The sequence below is a fragment of the Daphnia carinata genome, chromosome 7 (genome assembly GCF_022539665.2).
Source record: "Daphnia carinata strain CSIRO-1 chromosome 7, CSIRO_AGI_Dcar_HiC_V3, whole genome shotgun sequence".
In the NCBI taxonomy this organism is placed as follows: Eukaryota; Metazoa; Arthropoda; class Branchiopoda; order Diplostraca; family Daphniidae; genus Daphnia; species Daphnia carinata.
The window spans coordinates 2,716,898-2,733,519 of NC_081337.1; the positions used below are offsets into that span (position 1 = coordinate 2,716,898).

General features: G+C 42.4%; 1 protein-coding gene across 1 annotated transcript; it reads left to right on the top strand.

The window, feature by feature from the left end:
• Positions 1–59: 59 nt before the first annotated feature.
• On the top strand, positions 60–15,347 carry LOC130694608 (ubiquitin carboxyl-terminal hydrolase 48-like). Its single transcript, XM_057517670.2, is given in 22 exon segments — positions 60–171; positions 231–372; positions 454–807; positions 868–1,050; positions 1,112–1,360; positions 1,424–1,590; positions 1,659–1,766; positions 1,844–1,996; positions 1,999–2,072; positions 2,130–2,360; positions 2,418–2,578; positions 2,645–2,819; positions 2,889–3,081; positions 3,147–3,271; positions 3,332–3,510; positions 9,361–9,468; positions 9,549–9,673; positions 12,138–12,319; positions 12,820–13,011; positions 13,082–13,207; positions 14,605–14,680; positions 14,751–15,347. Coding segments are annotated over 21 exon segments (3,318 nt in total). The 5' UTR covers positions 60–171; positions 231–238; the 3' UTR covers positions 14,774–15,347.
• The last annotated feature ends 1,275 nt before the right edge of the window (positions 15,348–16,622 follow it).

Consider the following 16,622-nt stretch of genomic DNA (forward strand, 5'->3'; position numbering starts at 1 on the left):
ATAGTTAACACAGCCGCACGTAGATGGCAGCAGTGTAGAATATTTAATGAGTTTGTGCCGTACTCGAACCCGGTGTTTTGGGTTGAGTGTCGAACAAATTTACGTTGTTTGTATGCTAATTATTAAAGTCGATTTGTAGCATTTCGTCAGGCAATACTACTTCATTTCATGGTTAGTAAACGCTGATGACGTTAAAGTTAATTATGATATGCTGAACTCTTTACCTTCAGCCTAGGTCATGTATAAGATGGATCAGGCTTCCAAAGAAGCATGGCAGTGGGTTGAGAGCACAGAAGCTAGTGCCATAACAATTGACAACATTCAGACTTCTTACCGACTCAAAGTCCCTAAATGCAAACCTGGAAAATGCAAGTAAGCTGCAGCTAAGTTACCAAAAAAAACAAAACAAGTAGATTCAAAACATTGCAATTTTTAATGCTGGCTATTCCCTAGGAAAAATTGCAGAATCAACCCCCGATGCCTTGTTGGGTTAGGAGAGAAGGCATGGTTAGAAGACTTAAAAGTAACTAATGAAGAACCAGAGGATCCATGTGATGTTGTGCGAACAGAAGGAAATTTTGTTGGGCTAACCAACCTTGGGGCTACATGCTATATCAATAGCCTGCTACAGCTTTGGTTCCACAATCCTATTTTTCGCAAAGCCATCTACTCCTGGGTTCCCTTCTTTGATCCTTCGGAAAAAGGCAACAGAACTCTCGATTTACTAGAAAAGGGTGGTTTTATTCCAAGTTCTCCTGTTGGTAAATTACAACTACTCTTTGCCCTTATGCAGTTTTCTAAACGAAGGTATTATCAATAGAAAGTGTGTTAGTTTAAACAGTTTACTGATGTATCTTTCTCCAACAGCTGTGTTAATCCAACCTTGTTGATTGCATCACTTGGAATAGATACCACCACCCAGCAAGATGCACAAGAATTTTCTAAATTATTTCTTAACTTGTTGGAGGAAAAACTCTCGCTCCAGACAGATCCAGAAGTTTCGACGATGGTTCCTAATCAATTCAGAGGGGAATATGAATACGTAACAAGGTAATCAACTTGAAATGAAACATTGTTTTATTTTTTTGTGCTCAGATAATTAGAATTCTAGGTGCTCCAAATGCCAGAAAGAGTCATCAAGTCCCTCGGCTTTCTACGAGTTGGACCTGAGCCTTGGTAGTAAAAGCGACGTAACATTAGATGAATGTCTGGCCGAGTTTCTGCATGAAGAGAAACTGGAAGGCACAGATCAGTACTTTTGTGAAAATTGCAGTAGCAAACAGAATGCGACGCGGAGCATCCGCCTCCGCCATTTGCCCGCGATGCTTAACATTCAACTGCTTCGATTCGTCTTTGATCGGTATGAAAGCATTCAAAGCGAAATCAATAAAAAACCTATTAAATGCTCGTGTTAATCTATCAGGAAAACTGGATTGAAGAAAAAGGTCAGTTCGACAGTGCATTTTCCGTTTTCTATAGACATGTCGAACTATGTCAAAACGCAGGGTATGGCGCAAAGCAACCAGAATTATGACCTTTCGGCTGTCTTAATTCACAGAGGACCCAGTGCCTACAGCGGGCATTATATTGGTATTTTAAAAGCGGCACTGTACAAAATTTCAGGAAATTTTACATTTTAATTTTGCGTTATTCGGCAGCACATATTAAGGATCCCCTTTCAGGAACTTGGTACAAATTTAATGACGAAGTTGTACAAAAAATAGAGGGTACCAATTTCAAATTGGGCATCGAAGAAGACTTGGAAGGTAAAGCTAGTGTACAGTTTTTGTTATTTATTTCTTTGTTTTTTCATCAATGTTGAAGGACAATTTCGTTCTAATAGATTCAAAAAAGAGTCGAGCTGGTTCCAAAGCTGGAAAAGGCAGTCATGGTTCGAGCAACGCTTACATGCTTGTTTATAGCCGACGTGACGCTGCGAAACCAGAAAGCAACGTTGCTAGCTCAAACGCATTAGCTGATCCTTCGGTCGTTCTACCGCCTGGGTTCAAACTACATTGTTCAATGAAAACGAAAACTTTGAAAAGTGGAACCGGGACAAGGTTTCTCGTAAAGTACGTCTTCATCATTGGTTCAAATTCCTTCAATGTCTTAATGAGTTTTCACACTAGGATGAAAGTTTGAAGAAGAGCAGAGAGAAGCATTCCAAAATGAAGCGACAATATTGTAATCTTCCTTGCGACTCGCTTGGTAAAGGCGAATTTCTACCGACCCAGTGGTTAATGAGTTGGCTAGGTAACGACGAGAAGTTAGGACCTATTGACAATTCCATTTTACTATGTGAGCATGGCAAGCTAAACCCGGAGAAATTTCGAGAGTACAAGCTCGTTTCTTCCAGCGTGGTAAATTGCATCGATCAAATTTGGAACTCCTTATTTTCTTATTCATTTTTTTTAAAGGCTGATGAGCTGTATGAAGAGTATTCCGGTGGCAAACGTCTGAATGAAACCTCTCTCTGCTGGGAATGCGTTACGACCAAATGCCTTACGAGTCAACTTCGATCGCAGCTTGACCACGAAAGCAAACTCATAACAAATTTGATGAAAAACAAAATTGAACCGTAATGACCGACGAAATTCAAACTATTGTTTCTTTTTAAAAATCCGTTTTCTATCCGTTATCGTAGGGGCCAACCCAGTTTCTGGATTGGTAAAGAGTCTTTACGCTCTTGGAAGAAAATGGTCTTGGACAGAAGAATATCTTCCGAACGAGAGTCAGGGAAAGTGAAAACTTGCTCTGGAAAAGCTGTAACCAATCAATGTGAAAATCTCTCCGAAGCACCTAGCAAGTCGAGATATAAGGTAGGAATGCGATACTAATGTTCAGGATGAATTTTAATGTTTAGATTGTTCTTTTACGTGATTTTTTAGTTTGAGAGAAAGAGAAGTAACGGTCAGTGCAATGGGGCTGGCTCGCTTGAATTAGACAAGTATTTCGACAAACAGCCTGATCGAAGCGAATGGCAAGCGGAATTCGAGAAAACATTAGAATGGGAAAACCGACCATCGTCATCGTCTTCGGTTGGAGAAATAGGATTCAATGAAGATCTCCTGTGTCCTCACGGTGTGTATTTTTTTTAAACAATACCCGCGATTACAAACTAATTTAAATGGAGCATATGTATACAGATAAATTGACTGCTGATGAAGGGCCACGCAGACTGATCCCTGCGGCTGTTTGGGAAATACTACATCGTCATTTTCCCGATGCCGTAGAATTCTCTTCGGCTGAATCTCCTTGCGAAAAATGCATTGTAAGTATTGGTAAAACGTTCCTTGCGAGTTGTTGTTTAAACGTTTTGAATTTGTGGCAGAGAATGGTGGAACAGGAAGGCCAAACCAAGGAATCAAACAAACAGCTGGCGATGCAACAAAAAGCCGTGCTTCAGGATCTGTTTCGTTCTAAAAACAGGCCAGATCCGTTTGCCGAAGGAAACAGCGAGATTTACGTCATCGACAAAGAAGTGATCGACAAGTGGAGAGCTTTTGTCAGGTAAGTGCGTTTAATTTTTCTGTAAAAGACTTGAGGTTCGGTGAGCGATTCCTCTGCACTCCAATGACGTTGTCGTTCCCTTGTCGCACTTTCTCCTCGATGGAGTTGTATTTTTACCCGATTTGTCACAAGTTGGGCCCCATGCCGACCGAGCGCTTGATGGATCGGGTTCTTTGTTTTGTGCCAGCTCTTCTGTCTTCCTGCCTTTTTCTCTATTCCAAGGCAACATTTTATTTTTTTTTGCGTCGGTTTTTTGGGGCGGAGGCTTTTTCTATTGCGCATCCAAGGATCGTAGTTTTCTTCGGTATCCAGCAAGTATGGTCCAGTGATTAGGCACTTCTTTGTGGATTCAACTGCAAGTGTTGTCAGCTTGCTGAGCCTGTTTGTAGCCAGTTGTCGGACTCTCGGCAAGTTGGTTACCTTCTGGCTTACGAATGGATGGCACAGTGGGCGGAGAATGTCTAAAGGCTTCGCTGGGTCCTTCTATCTCGACATTGGCTCCTCGTGTTTTTTTTTTATATATTTAGTTTGTTTGTTTTGTTTTTTTGTTGTTGTTGTTGTTTCTACTTTTTGCTGTTGGCGCGTGAGTGGCGCACTCGAGAAAGAAGCGCATCTGACATCTTGACTGAACGTTTGGCATGGTGTGCCAAGAACGATGCTGCTGGGCTGGAAGGCAACGCCTTGCATGTAGGAGGAAATAAATAATGTTGTATCATTATTATTCTCGTAGATTCCCGCGTGATCGGCTAAACATTTAGGGCGCTCTCCGTCATCCGGATGAGTTTGTCAACGCTAGAGAGACTTGAGATGCAATCCAGGCAAAAGTCCCGTTCCTATCTGTCCTCGTCGTTCTGTCAATCTCTTCTGACCTTTTTCTTTTCATTGTTTTTTTTTTTTTACTCTTGTCCGGTTTGTTGTGCATTATCAGCTTCGATGACTCTTGCTCTCATTCCCCACTGCACTCCGCCGCGGAAGGAAGCGCATTTCTTACCCTTTTCTTTTTTTTCGTTCTTTTTTTTATATACTTTATTTATTCACGTTACCGGGAGAAAATCCGGAACTGTTGGCTCTGCGATCCGAAAGCATCCCAATATAGTCGAATGCCGTAGATTGTTTCGGTGTGTTGGCAATGTCGCGTCTTCAGAAAAAAAAAACCGTACAACCAAGACACTAGAATGACAGGAATGCCATTAGCATTTCGCAGTCGATAGACGAATTGAAAATCAAACGGGTTTCGTGACGTTTTTTCGTCTCACGCTCGAATTGCAGGCGGCCATTTTTCTTTTCACTCAAGCGATCAACGGCAATTGATTTGAAATGACCTTTCTTTTTTTTCTCCTACATTCTTTTGTCTTGAGATTCGTTTCATCCTTTTATCGAACGCGATCGGGATAATCAAGCAAAATTGTAAGGTTTGCACGAAGGTCGATGGGAACTCTCTTTCGGGCTGGAACGCAATAGGCCGAGTTTCTGATGTCGTTGGCGCATTTTCTGATTATAGATTCAGTTGTTTAGAAATTGATTATTAGCATATCTGCATAGTGCTCGTTGCTCAGACGAGATTTGCCAACACTTGGAATTTTGTGCCATGCGGCGATAAGTTTCAACACGGACATTGTATGCAAAGTGCGCGTTTAAAATGTAAGAACAATGTCTTTTAAATATCGCGCCCGATTTCCCGCACGAAAGAATTTGATTTCTTTTTTTTGTGCGTGTGTTTTAGTTGACATTCGATCTAGAAGTTTTTTGTCGAAATTTGTTTTTTTCTCGTTGGTGTCCCGTCACCTGTTGTCGTTTCTGATTTCTATCGGCCGTGCCGTTGAATCTTTATCGTTCACGCTGTTTGTTTCGTTGTTGTTTTTTTTTTTTTCAACGCCGCTGCCTTGGCTGTCTGGAGAATGCGATACGATGGACGAATGCGATTTCAAACTGATTGTTAGTTTTCTTGCCATGTAGAAAGAAAAAAAAAAAAAGACAAAGCCGGCAACGGGCACGACAAAAGAGATTAGAATGTCGTGAGTTGCCAGCTTTGGAGCTAATTACTGCGCATTGTCATCGAAACCATCGTGACAAGTTGTTGAATCGTGAAAAAAAGGAGGAACGGTTGACGATTTAAGGAGACGAAAGAAAAATCGTGTACAGATCCGCATCGGCACGCGCTCCCGATACAAACTAATCCGACGTTTCCTTTACGAAATTTCCCCGGCACGTCCGTTTCGAACAATGACGGCATAACGTAGAACAAACAATTGTAAGCGTACCATCGGGGAGAAATGATGTTATTTTATTTATTGTAAAAAAAAAAAAATAATTCAAAATAGAGCGAAAAGTTTTTTCAAATGTTTCACAGTGCGCCCGTCCAACCGCCTGATCCCGCATAATGTCGGGAGGCATTAATATTTTGCCGGTATTTTTTTTTTGGGTGGGGGGGGGAGCTGTCAGCCAATTACTGCAACTGACACTTGCTTTTTGGAGTTTTTTCCCCTCTCGATCGACCTGCGCTTTTGCATTTCCGCCTCATCCCTCATGCTAAATAAGTCAAAAAAAAAAGAGAAGGAAGAGCGGGATTGCGATTTAACAATGGCGCTAGAAGATTGTATAATATGCACATGTGTCACACAGACTGTATGCCATGGGGTTGCCGAGTGGGGCTGGAACAGTCTGAAATGAAAGTTGTAATGAGAGTTGAATTGATGAAGCTCTAAAAAGCGAGCGGCGCCTCTTCTTTTTGCTTGTTCGTTTTTTTTTCTACTATTGCCCGCCTGCGTCCAATATTCATGGCCGCGAGGGGCGAAAAAGGCCAGCACCATCCTGGCCTGTATTTTTCTTTTGCTGCGCACTCTGTTGTGGTGCCTTGTTTTTTGCGTCCGCGTTTGTTTTCCTTTGAAATTGCACGCTCCATGCAAAGCAACCCCCTTGTTGAGGACTGGAAGTTACTCTAACATCAAGCGCCCATTATATTATTATAACCAGGTCGACACTGTTGCAAATGTATTCCAACGGGAATTTTCGGCCCGCTGCTGCACTCACTTTTTATGCAGCACAAGTAGGTTTCTCGTTTGCGATTTTAAATGTACCCGTGCAGCTAGAAACGCACGCATACGAGAGACACAATGAAAATAATTGGATTTATTTATTCGTAGGGTGGGGATTTACGTCTTCGAACCGTGTAGGCCTCGTTAGATTGTCGACCTCTTGACTGATGTTTCGTTCACGCAAAGCAAATGTATTACAACACCAAAACGTAGCCTTTTGGGAAAAATAGGGTTTTTGTGCACGCTTGTTATGTCGTGCCCGATTACTAAGGCCCTCTCGTACGTAAACAAATGTCTCGCTCCTGTTAGCGTGATTTCCTGTTGGTAATTGACAGCGCCGTTTCTCACCTTTTTCGTCTTCATGCTGAAATGTTTTCTTGTTCTATGGTACGATTTAATGACCTGTCGTGTTGTTTTAGTGCGCAAAAGCCACTCACGAGTTCTGTTACACACCCTGTCCGTCATTACCCGCCACTGTTGTTGTTCAAGATTTGTTACACTTGTGCGTTTTCACTCGCGTTGGTTAATAGGCGACGTCGTTCCAAACTTTCTGGCGTCTTTTCATCGCAAAAGTCATTTGAATCCGACATACTTTTCGAGCGCGACGTAATCGTACGATTTCGTTCGTACAACAATGAGTCTCATCGGCGTAATCCACTTGATTAGTAGCCCGTATTTTTGCGGTTATAGAAATACAGTAAAGCCATTTGATTGCGTTTTCCTATTCAAAACTTGCTGCCTCTAATTGTAATGACAATGAACAAAAAAACCAGGCCACATAAATTGATAGATCACTTTGAGTTACTTGATGAGAAATGATTTTGATATGGACGGGAGGACATGTGCACACATTGGCGAGGATCGGCCTGGATTTTCCTTGTGTGATAGAGATTTGTATTTTGCAGCGTGGGCTTCTATCGCGTTGAGGCTTAGTGGCTCTCCAGACTCGCATTAACTGTAATGGAGTCAACCGATCACGTGGAAGATAACCTCTTTTTCTCTGCCTTCTTTTATCCACATAGTATTACGTATAGCTAAAGCCAAGAGGAGAGAAGAAGTGCAATCATGTCGTCGGCCATTTTGCTACCCTCCTATCCATTTCTGTGGAATAAAAAAAAAAGAGAGTCATCAAAGTCGTGTTGCTGATTATCGGCTGATTGTTGAGATGCGATCAAAGTGACTTGTGTTTAGAGAGGCGGGGGAGGAATCCCTCAAGTCGATAACCGTTTGTTTCAACAGCTTTGATCGAAAGTACTTTGCCACTCACGTTTTTCCTTTTAAACTACACTCTGTCCCTAGTACCTCTCTTTCTATTCCGCATTGAAATGGGAATCGAGTCGATGGCTCGGATCAGCGTGTCAACTCACACACAAACACACACGACAATGCTTTCAAAAAGAGTCGAAAGTACTTGTCCGCCAAAGTCGCTAGAAGGATTTCTTTTTTTTTTAAAGAGTGTCTGAAAACCTGTGTGCAGCGAGTTTAATGACGGTCATAGTTAATCGCGTTTGGAAAAGACAAAGGGGTTGGCTGTAAGAAAGAGCTATGAGGCGGATCGCGCCTCGCAGATTCACGGCCGTTAGCGTTCGGGACTCACCAGAGTCGTTAAGAGTCAGCCCAACAGCAGCTGTGCATGATTTTTTTTTTTTTCTTTGCTAAACTTTTCTTGCGCTATTTCTATTTTCACCTTAGTGAACTCGAATCCGCTCACATGTCTTACGAGTTACAATAGCTCTCGATAAGGAGGCGGACGCGTAATCGAGACTTTGATCTCATTCCTTTCTTACCGTGCAAAGCTCGGGCTCTTTTCTTTCTTTCTTTTTTTTTTTGTTGGAACGTATTTGCCATACAATTGTTATGTTTATTTTACAGTCCAGCAATGGATTATATGCGAAACCTGTGGGATCCGCTTTCCCCGTCAACAGGATTATCTTGTTATTCTTATTTTGATGTATTTTTTTAATGCAATGCGATTTGCGTCCGTAAAAAAACGTCGACCAGCGATAACCTCTGACGTCATCGTTGTATTTTTTTTTTTTTGTGTTTTTTTTTAATCCGCCGTTGAAGGATTGTGTTCGTATCAGGGGTGGGTGGCCGCGTTCTCTCTTTTTCTCCTCTGGCAATTGACGTACAACGGAAGAGATGGTTATCAAGAGCGATGTACTCGACGGTCCATCAAATTCGGTGAACTGACGTGTTTTGGGGTTTACATGGGCTTATTCGGCCAATGAATAGTCATTCGATAGTTGATGGCGATATTTGAACGAGAGCAACGAAAACTCGGGACAAATTCAAATGACAAAGAAAGTACCGGTGAAAAGAAGCGAAACAAGCCCATTGAAACATGTGCGCGGAATATGAAGGTTAGAAAGAAAGAAATTTCAAGAAATGGATAAGATTTGCGCGTCTCATCAGTATGGAACTCATTGCTCCTCCCGATGATCTCCCACGTGACGGAATGGATCACGTTCTTGGTACGCGCTTCTCTTCAACTCTTTTGTTTTTTGTTTTTTTTGTTTCATTTTTCGAATAAAAGATTGAAGAGAAAGCGTCTGCTCTCGACTACTTTTTCGTGCACTTGGTCTGTTGAGAGGTTTCGTTTGTCTTTCGTGATGACGATTGTTGATGCATTTTAACGACCGACATTATACGACGTGCTCAAATGCCGTCGCACAAAATCCTTTTTCGCGTCGTAAGAGGTTCCGTGTCTTTTTCGCCATTGGGCCAAAACAAATTGTAATCGTTCGTGATGTTCGATTGCGCTCTGTATCGGTTGGCGTGAGTTTGCTTATTCCATTACGTTATCTTTTGACAGGGATCCTTCTCGAAAAGAGCCAGTTACGTGTTTGTCCAACGCCCAGCTGCTGTGCCATCACGAGGGACTGCTTCATCGGCCATCGCCAGACATCGAATCCGAGTCCAGGTAAAAACGATTCACTTCTTTTTAATCATATCTCTCTTTTATAAGCGTTTTTGTTTTTCTATTCTCCCTCGCTATCGAAGGTTCGTTTATTTATGGCCCTACGAATGGGACGCGCTGTCTAGATTTGCCAAAGTAGACAGGATCGTTCTTGTGCGCCGTATCGTCCATGAAGACGGCGCTGGCGTTTCTCTTAACACGGAACCAGGTACGTAACGTTTGAAGATAACGTGAAACCACATACCAAGTCGGGATTTTCTTGTCCGTGACTGACACGTGTCGCTGTTGGCCGTCACTCTTTTTTTTTTTCTTATCTGAAAAGCCAGAAGAGAAAAGGAGAATTATTTTTTAAAAACAATTCCCTTTTCATAAAGAGACGTCTATAATTAACCGTCAGACATCAGCTCGACTTGTTTTTAACTGCACGTTATTTCTGATGATATTGTATTAGGTAGTACTCCAAATGGAGCAGCGACGACGTGTCATTCACGCTCTTCACCGACTCTTCTTTTTCTCCCGTCTCTTTCTCCGCTTCTTGATGCGCTTTCGCGATATCTCAGTTTGGAGATCATTCGATCCGAAAGAGGCTCGTAACTTTTTTCTTTCCTCCCGTCAGGCAGTCATCGGTAAAGAACGGCCAGTTCTGGTTGTTGGCCGCAAAAGTTTTGAACGCGCATAAAAATGGCACATCATTGCAAAGAGCTAGAATGTCACGGTCCGTTTGCAAAGAGTTTGATGGAGCGCGGCGTGGCCTTTTGTTTCTATCTCTCTCTTTGTGTGTGTGTGCCTTTCATCTTTTTGTTGCGTGAGTTTGCAGGCGTCGTCTGTGATGGTTTCCAAAAGATACGCGTGCCAGCGGCGTTCGGAATGTCCCCGGCAAACGAATGTGAGACGGTCACATTATCGTCTTTGATATTGAAGCGATTCTTTTTTCGAGAAAAGCCAAGCGGAGGTGTTGCAACGATGCCGATTCGTTAGTAGCTTATTGATGGCGACACGTCAGACTTTTTTTTTTCGTGTGTTCTATTCACGCAGACGGATGTTGTTCGTGGACGTATAGAAATTTGTATGTTACAATTTGTGAAAGTCAGGGTCTCGAAATGCGGGTCGAGCGAACGGTACGGTTTTCGAACTTTGAAACCGGTTGCAACAAGTTTTTTTTTTTTTTTACTTCGTTTAGAAAAAAAAAAAAAAACCAAGGACAAAAATCCCGTAGCAAAAGAAGCTCTCGTAGGACCGGCTATGCGGGCGACATTTTCCACACTCACTAGCACTGACGTCGGCTGGATTATTTTTCCTTGATGAATTATTATCGCTCGTTTTGTATTTGTTCGTCGTGGACGTTCTTTTCTCGTTTCAAAAGTGGGAAAAAAAAGGAAACCTGTTGCTGTCACATCGTGTGTTCTCTCGTTTTCTTTTTCTCCGACAGTCCGACATCATCAACTCTAACCGATAACGACCGCCGTTTTTTTTTTTCCCGTCCTTTATTTTAAATGTAAAAATGATGTCACATTATATCGAGAGACGGCCGTTGTGTCCAACGTGTGATTTCAATAGCGGGCGGGTAAAAGACGGGAGTAGCTGTCCGGGTTGAAACAGTCGAAACTGGTTGTCGTGACGTAATCGCTTTACGTCCATAAATCAGTCGGCTGTGTGTGAATCGTCGTCGCTTGTCGTTCTCGATGCCATTAAAGAACATTCGTCTTCTCGTGCGTGTATGTTTTGCACGTAACGTGTCATTATTGTTAGAAAAAAAAGAGATAACGACCTTCTCCGCTTGCGGTTTGGGTGTCCCTTGTTGGAATTTCAAAAAAAAAAAAAAAGAAACAAACGTTGCCAATAGAAAATCACCTGGCTTTCCACTCGCACGCTCTTTTGCCTCTTGTCATGTTACAACTAGAGACGTTACACATGACGAGTCGACAGTCCATCCGCCTCGTAAGAACACACGAGTCTTAGATAATAATAATAAAAAGAATCGGGTGATCAGCGGTCGCAATGACTCGATTTGATTCGGTCATTATTATTACCTTTAAGAAGCCTTGTGATCGGTAATAGTAGCTGAGCAATAGCTTTTGTGGATCGGAGAAAGGGTGGGAGGTTTAAGTTTGGTCGGGAGAAAGATTATGGCAGCGTGAATCTCGCGTGTCCAGTGGCCATAAGAGTAGAAAGAGGAGGCCATAAAACTTCTTGTTTGTGGTGTGCCTGATATTTGTAATTGCCCGCCTCCTCAATTGCTTTTGCGGTTCGACTTTTTTTTTTTTTTTTTTTTTTGGGTTGGGGGGGGGGGAGCTCTTGTTTAGCGTTTCTTGGCTGGGAATGGGGCGGTGGCGGCTGAATTCTTTTACGCGTCGATCAAGTCACCTCCGCTATCGTTAAATGCTATCCGCCGTTCTCTTCTTTTACGCCAACTTGAAAGAAATAAATAAAAAAAAAAAAACAATTGAAAGACTCCATTATTCTTGTCGTCCCCTCCCTTTTGTTGTATATCGACCCTGACATGGGTCCTGTAAAATTAAGAGACGCGGACGGAAGTAGGCGTGTTTTTTGTCTTTTGGCGCAATGCTTTTCCCCCGTCTACTCTCGTATCGCATGAATAAATCGAGACTCGAAAAGGGTAACCAAAGAAATGTGTAACGATTCTATTTCTGCATTGGAATGATTTATTGCAGCCGTGTGCGAGAGCTGCCTCGAGGAGCGGCTGGAGGAGGAGCGACGATCGCAGCTGGTCTACAGCCGGGCGGCCATCTACGTACGCCAAGTCGACAAGATCGGTGCATTAACCGACATCCTTTTGGACGTACCTTCTACTTTAGCCTCTGCGTCTTCCACTGCCGAAGATCCTGATTTCCAGGTAATTTTTTTCTATTCTTTGAAACAATAACTTTCCCCTCTCGTACACAACGGTCCATCATTCACTCTTGTAAAAAAAAAAAAAATGGGATAGATTATTGTTTAATCTCCTCCCCTTTCAATCATCGATTGTTTGGGCTGACTGACACAAAGATGACCTCGATTCTCCTTATATAGTAAACAGTAGGGAGGGAATGGCCGTCAAAGGGGGGAAAACATATTTCAGCGTGGCAAAGAGCTAACGCCATTGTACAGCCCGCTCTCTTGGAGGTCCGCTTTTTTTATTTTATAGTACCATAATGTGGCCGTAATCCTCTTGAGCTGTGGCGCAGGATTGACGCCGCCTGCCCGATGGAATGTAAATGAGTCGTGTGGAATGTGAGAGAGAAAGGATGATATGGAAGGAGAGGAATCCGGGTCCTTTTAATGTTCTTTCTTACGCTCATCTTTTATGTGTGTGTGTGTGTGTGCTGTGACCCATTTTTCTGTACGCAACGATAGATGGGATCAGAGACGAAGAGGCCTCGACTAGACAGCCAAGCGTTGGCCGTGTCGTGCCCATCACCTTCGCTATCTCCGGCTGCTACAGGCCACCAGCAGGCCAGCAGGAGGAGTGCGCGTCAAAGACGAGGCCGTGGCGAGAAGGAGATCACCGTCTCATCCGATCAGACTTTACTCGATCTCAAGCGTGAAGTACGTCTTTTTTTCTATTTGAACACGTTGGCCATTAAATTCATTTCTTTCTTAAAATTTTCGATTCAAGATTATGAAAAAGTTTCAAGTGGCGCCGTTCGACCAACATTTGACATGCAACGGACGTGACTTGAACGACAACCAAGCGACGTTGGCCTCCCTTCGTATCTTTCCTGGCACCGTCATCATCCTGCAGGTAACGCAAACCGTTTTCTTTTTTTATTCTTTTTGGCTCGAGATGGATCGCGACGTTTCGATTTCCGCCCGTATTTGTCCGTGTGGCTTGCGACTCAACCGGTTGAACACAATTGGAGAGCGAAAGAAGATAGAGAAAAAGGGCAACAGACAGATCACAAGTGGTTGTGTATCACATGTTTGTACAATTCGTAAAAGAAACACGGAAATGATAGGGGTGTAACGCAACTCAGTTTGCCGCTGCGTGAGACGGATGTTTGAAAAAATCAGTGGCCATAGGGAAAATTGAAATGAACGCCGTAGACTCGCTGTTGCACATAAATCAGGCAGGAAGCGGGATGTTGTTTGCCGATCGATTTTCTACGGTAATGGCGTCTCGAGACGACAAGCATTTGAAAAATAAGGTAACAGATAAAGCCAGACGAAGGAAGAAAAATGCGACGTGATGGATGTACGCGGGAGAGATAGTAGGTCATGTCGGCCGGAAAATGAGAAGGCGACACACACAACGCGCGATGATGGGCGTTGACTTGTTATCTCCCTTTTTCTATATTTTTGACTTTAAATGGGAAATAATTCAACCGCTCCCGCACTGACAGCCTTGGAAGGGGGCTAAGATTTGTTCAGCGTTTTTATTCGAAATCGTTGACGCAGCGGGAGAAAGATGAGGTGCGCTTTTTACTTGAGGAGAACGACCTCCATAGTGGTAGCAACAGTAGTGGGTAAATACCATACTTCTAATCGAATTTCTAGGGTTTTTTTTTTTCTTCATCCCTCTGTTGACGCTTGTCTGTTTCTATCCTTGAAACTTCATCCTCTCCGTTGACGATTTTTAAAATTTAAAATGATAAAACCTATGGGATTACGCAAGACCTTTTTTTTGATGGACAGGTACGAGCAGGGAAATGTTTAAAAGAAAAATGGGTGGGATTTCAATTTTTCTCACTGTTTATATCCCTGGCAAGATACGAATGATTTGTAGCGAGATGCGTCCGGCGCTTACCAAGCCCTTCATTAATTTACAACAGAATTGGACGGGAAGAACGTTGCCTTTTATAGAATACGTTTTGCGGCGTTTGCGGTCATCGTCCACGCGTTCCATGTCTGTATATGCACCCGAGACTTTCATGTTTTTTCTTTGTTTTAGTTTTAGTTTGTTTTTTTTTTGTTTCGGATTTGGGGACGATTGATTGTCGTCGGTAACATGTGTAACGTGGACTACAACTTCCTTGTATAGAACACGACAGGCAAAGACGGATGGAGTCGTGAAGATAATTTTTTTCCCCTTTTTTTTTTTGTTTTTGTTTTTATTAGTTGGCTCTCAATCAAATGACAATGTTCTTGATTCCATCACGTTTTGTTGTTCCTATTTTGGTATTCATTTTGTTTTTCTTCCAGGCGGACGAGCCGTCTGAAGATCCGTCCCTCATGGAAGACTATGCACGAACGGCCCTTCCCGAGGAAGGATTCAAAGGTAAAACAAACATTGATTTTCTTTGGGTAGACGTATATTCACAGTTCGCCTATTGGGTTGCGATTTACAGGGACAGAGCTCCTCCGTAGCTGAAGTATCCCCCCTTTTTTTCTTTTGTTGTTGTTGTTGTGAGGGTGGGGTTGGCTTCTGTTACGCAGTGAAATCGTCAAGTGCCTCAACACAGAAATTCGACTAGGGATTATCCCAAATGGACTCGGCAAAACGAGTGGCTTTCTTATACCAATGTCTGTTAAATCCTTGTTGTTAAACTGGTTCATCAACTTTTGGAAAGAAATAGCAAAAAAAAATAATAAATAATCATGGGTTATAATTTTAGTTTTTGTTTGTTGTACGTTCTGCTCAAAACAAAAATAAAAACTACAGGGAGCTAATGCCCCCCATTTATCCTCCCTCGAATTGCCCGCCAACATCCGTTGAACAAAAATGTGTGTTCCTTCAACAGATTCTGTTTCTTACTTTTATACCCAGCAGCTGAATGTCAAGTAATCATTGAATTTTTAAATCCTTTTGCTAATCTTGTTACCTACTCCCCTCACCTTCAATTTTGTTATGTGATTGGATCTCGAAAGCAAAAGTAAAGAAAGAAACCATAGCGACACAAAACTGAAACATAATACTAAATGAACACAAAATTTGTAAAGAAATACACGAAAAAAATTTGAATGTAATTATCCCATGCGAATATGCCTAATTGTCTTGACGATAATTCTCGCATATCCCTCCCACACTACAATTATAACAGGCTAAATGTATCCGTAAAACGGAGGCGCACGAATTATTCATGGCTGTCTTGACCCTGTCGTGATGGATGGGCCACCAGAACGTGAGCCTCTGTCCTTGATTATATTGCTCAATATGGATCAAGAAGTTAAGAAGGGGATAGAACGATGATTCGTGACAACGAAATGTTGCAGCCACTCCCATGACAGAAACAGGGCGGTTCTCTAAAGTCTCCACTTTCCAAAACGATTAGATGTGTTGTTGCTTTAGTTTTAAAATAGCGTGCCTAAGAATAATGATAAATAGGATGGACAGTCAGCATGACACAAAGCCAGCGTGAAACTGACCATCGACTTCACGCAGATCCTCTTAAATACAAACCTATTTTATTGTTTTCCAGTTGTCGTTACGGACATGGTCCCGCCTTTTTCCTCTTCCAAAAGTTTTTCGTCATGTGTGTTATCTTTTTCCTAAAATCGCCTCTTTTATCTGCATATCAAGAAACAAAAAGAGAACGTGAGAAACGGCCAAACCATGTACGGTGATGCCCTTACCCTATAAAACAAAAAGTCCAAGATGGCCTTGTTTTGCAAATGACTGCTCTTAGATGATGGATAAACGGCTAGCGGCATCAAGAAGTCGGATGTAGCTGCAACTATGAGAAGAGAGGAAGATTAAAGAGGGGCTGTACGTTTAAACGAAACTACAAAAATGTCGAGCACACAACTTGGATATTAATGAGGCTGGTAAATAGCATCACGCCACGACCATTTAATAGCAAGCTCGACAAGCAAAGTTTCCTTCAAACTTGTCGAAAAGCTAATCCAGCTCGACGTCAGCTCACACACACAATGGTTTCATAATGAATCCAGCGTCGACGACTTTTACTCACATGCGAAACATACACTGTAGAAATTTTTTTTCGACTTCATCACCAACACATTTAGTGTTGCATCGTTATCCGTCAACAGGTGCACGTTTCTTGTACCCAAGCATTAGATTCGTTAATACCCATCCAACGATGCAAGGAGTTCGTTCTGTTTTAAGTGGGCGTTTTCTTAGAAAAATCGTTTCTGTTGTTGTCTCCTCGTTAACAAAATGCCTTCCGAGAAGAAGCAATTATTGTCGTTTTTTTAAAAGTAATTTTATAGGATGTGTGCCTTACCAGGTAAGTGTAGCGATGTACAACTATATTACGTTT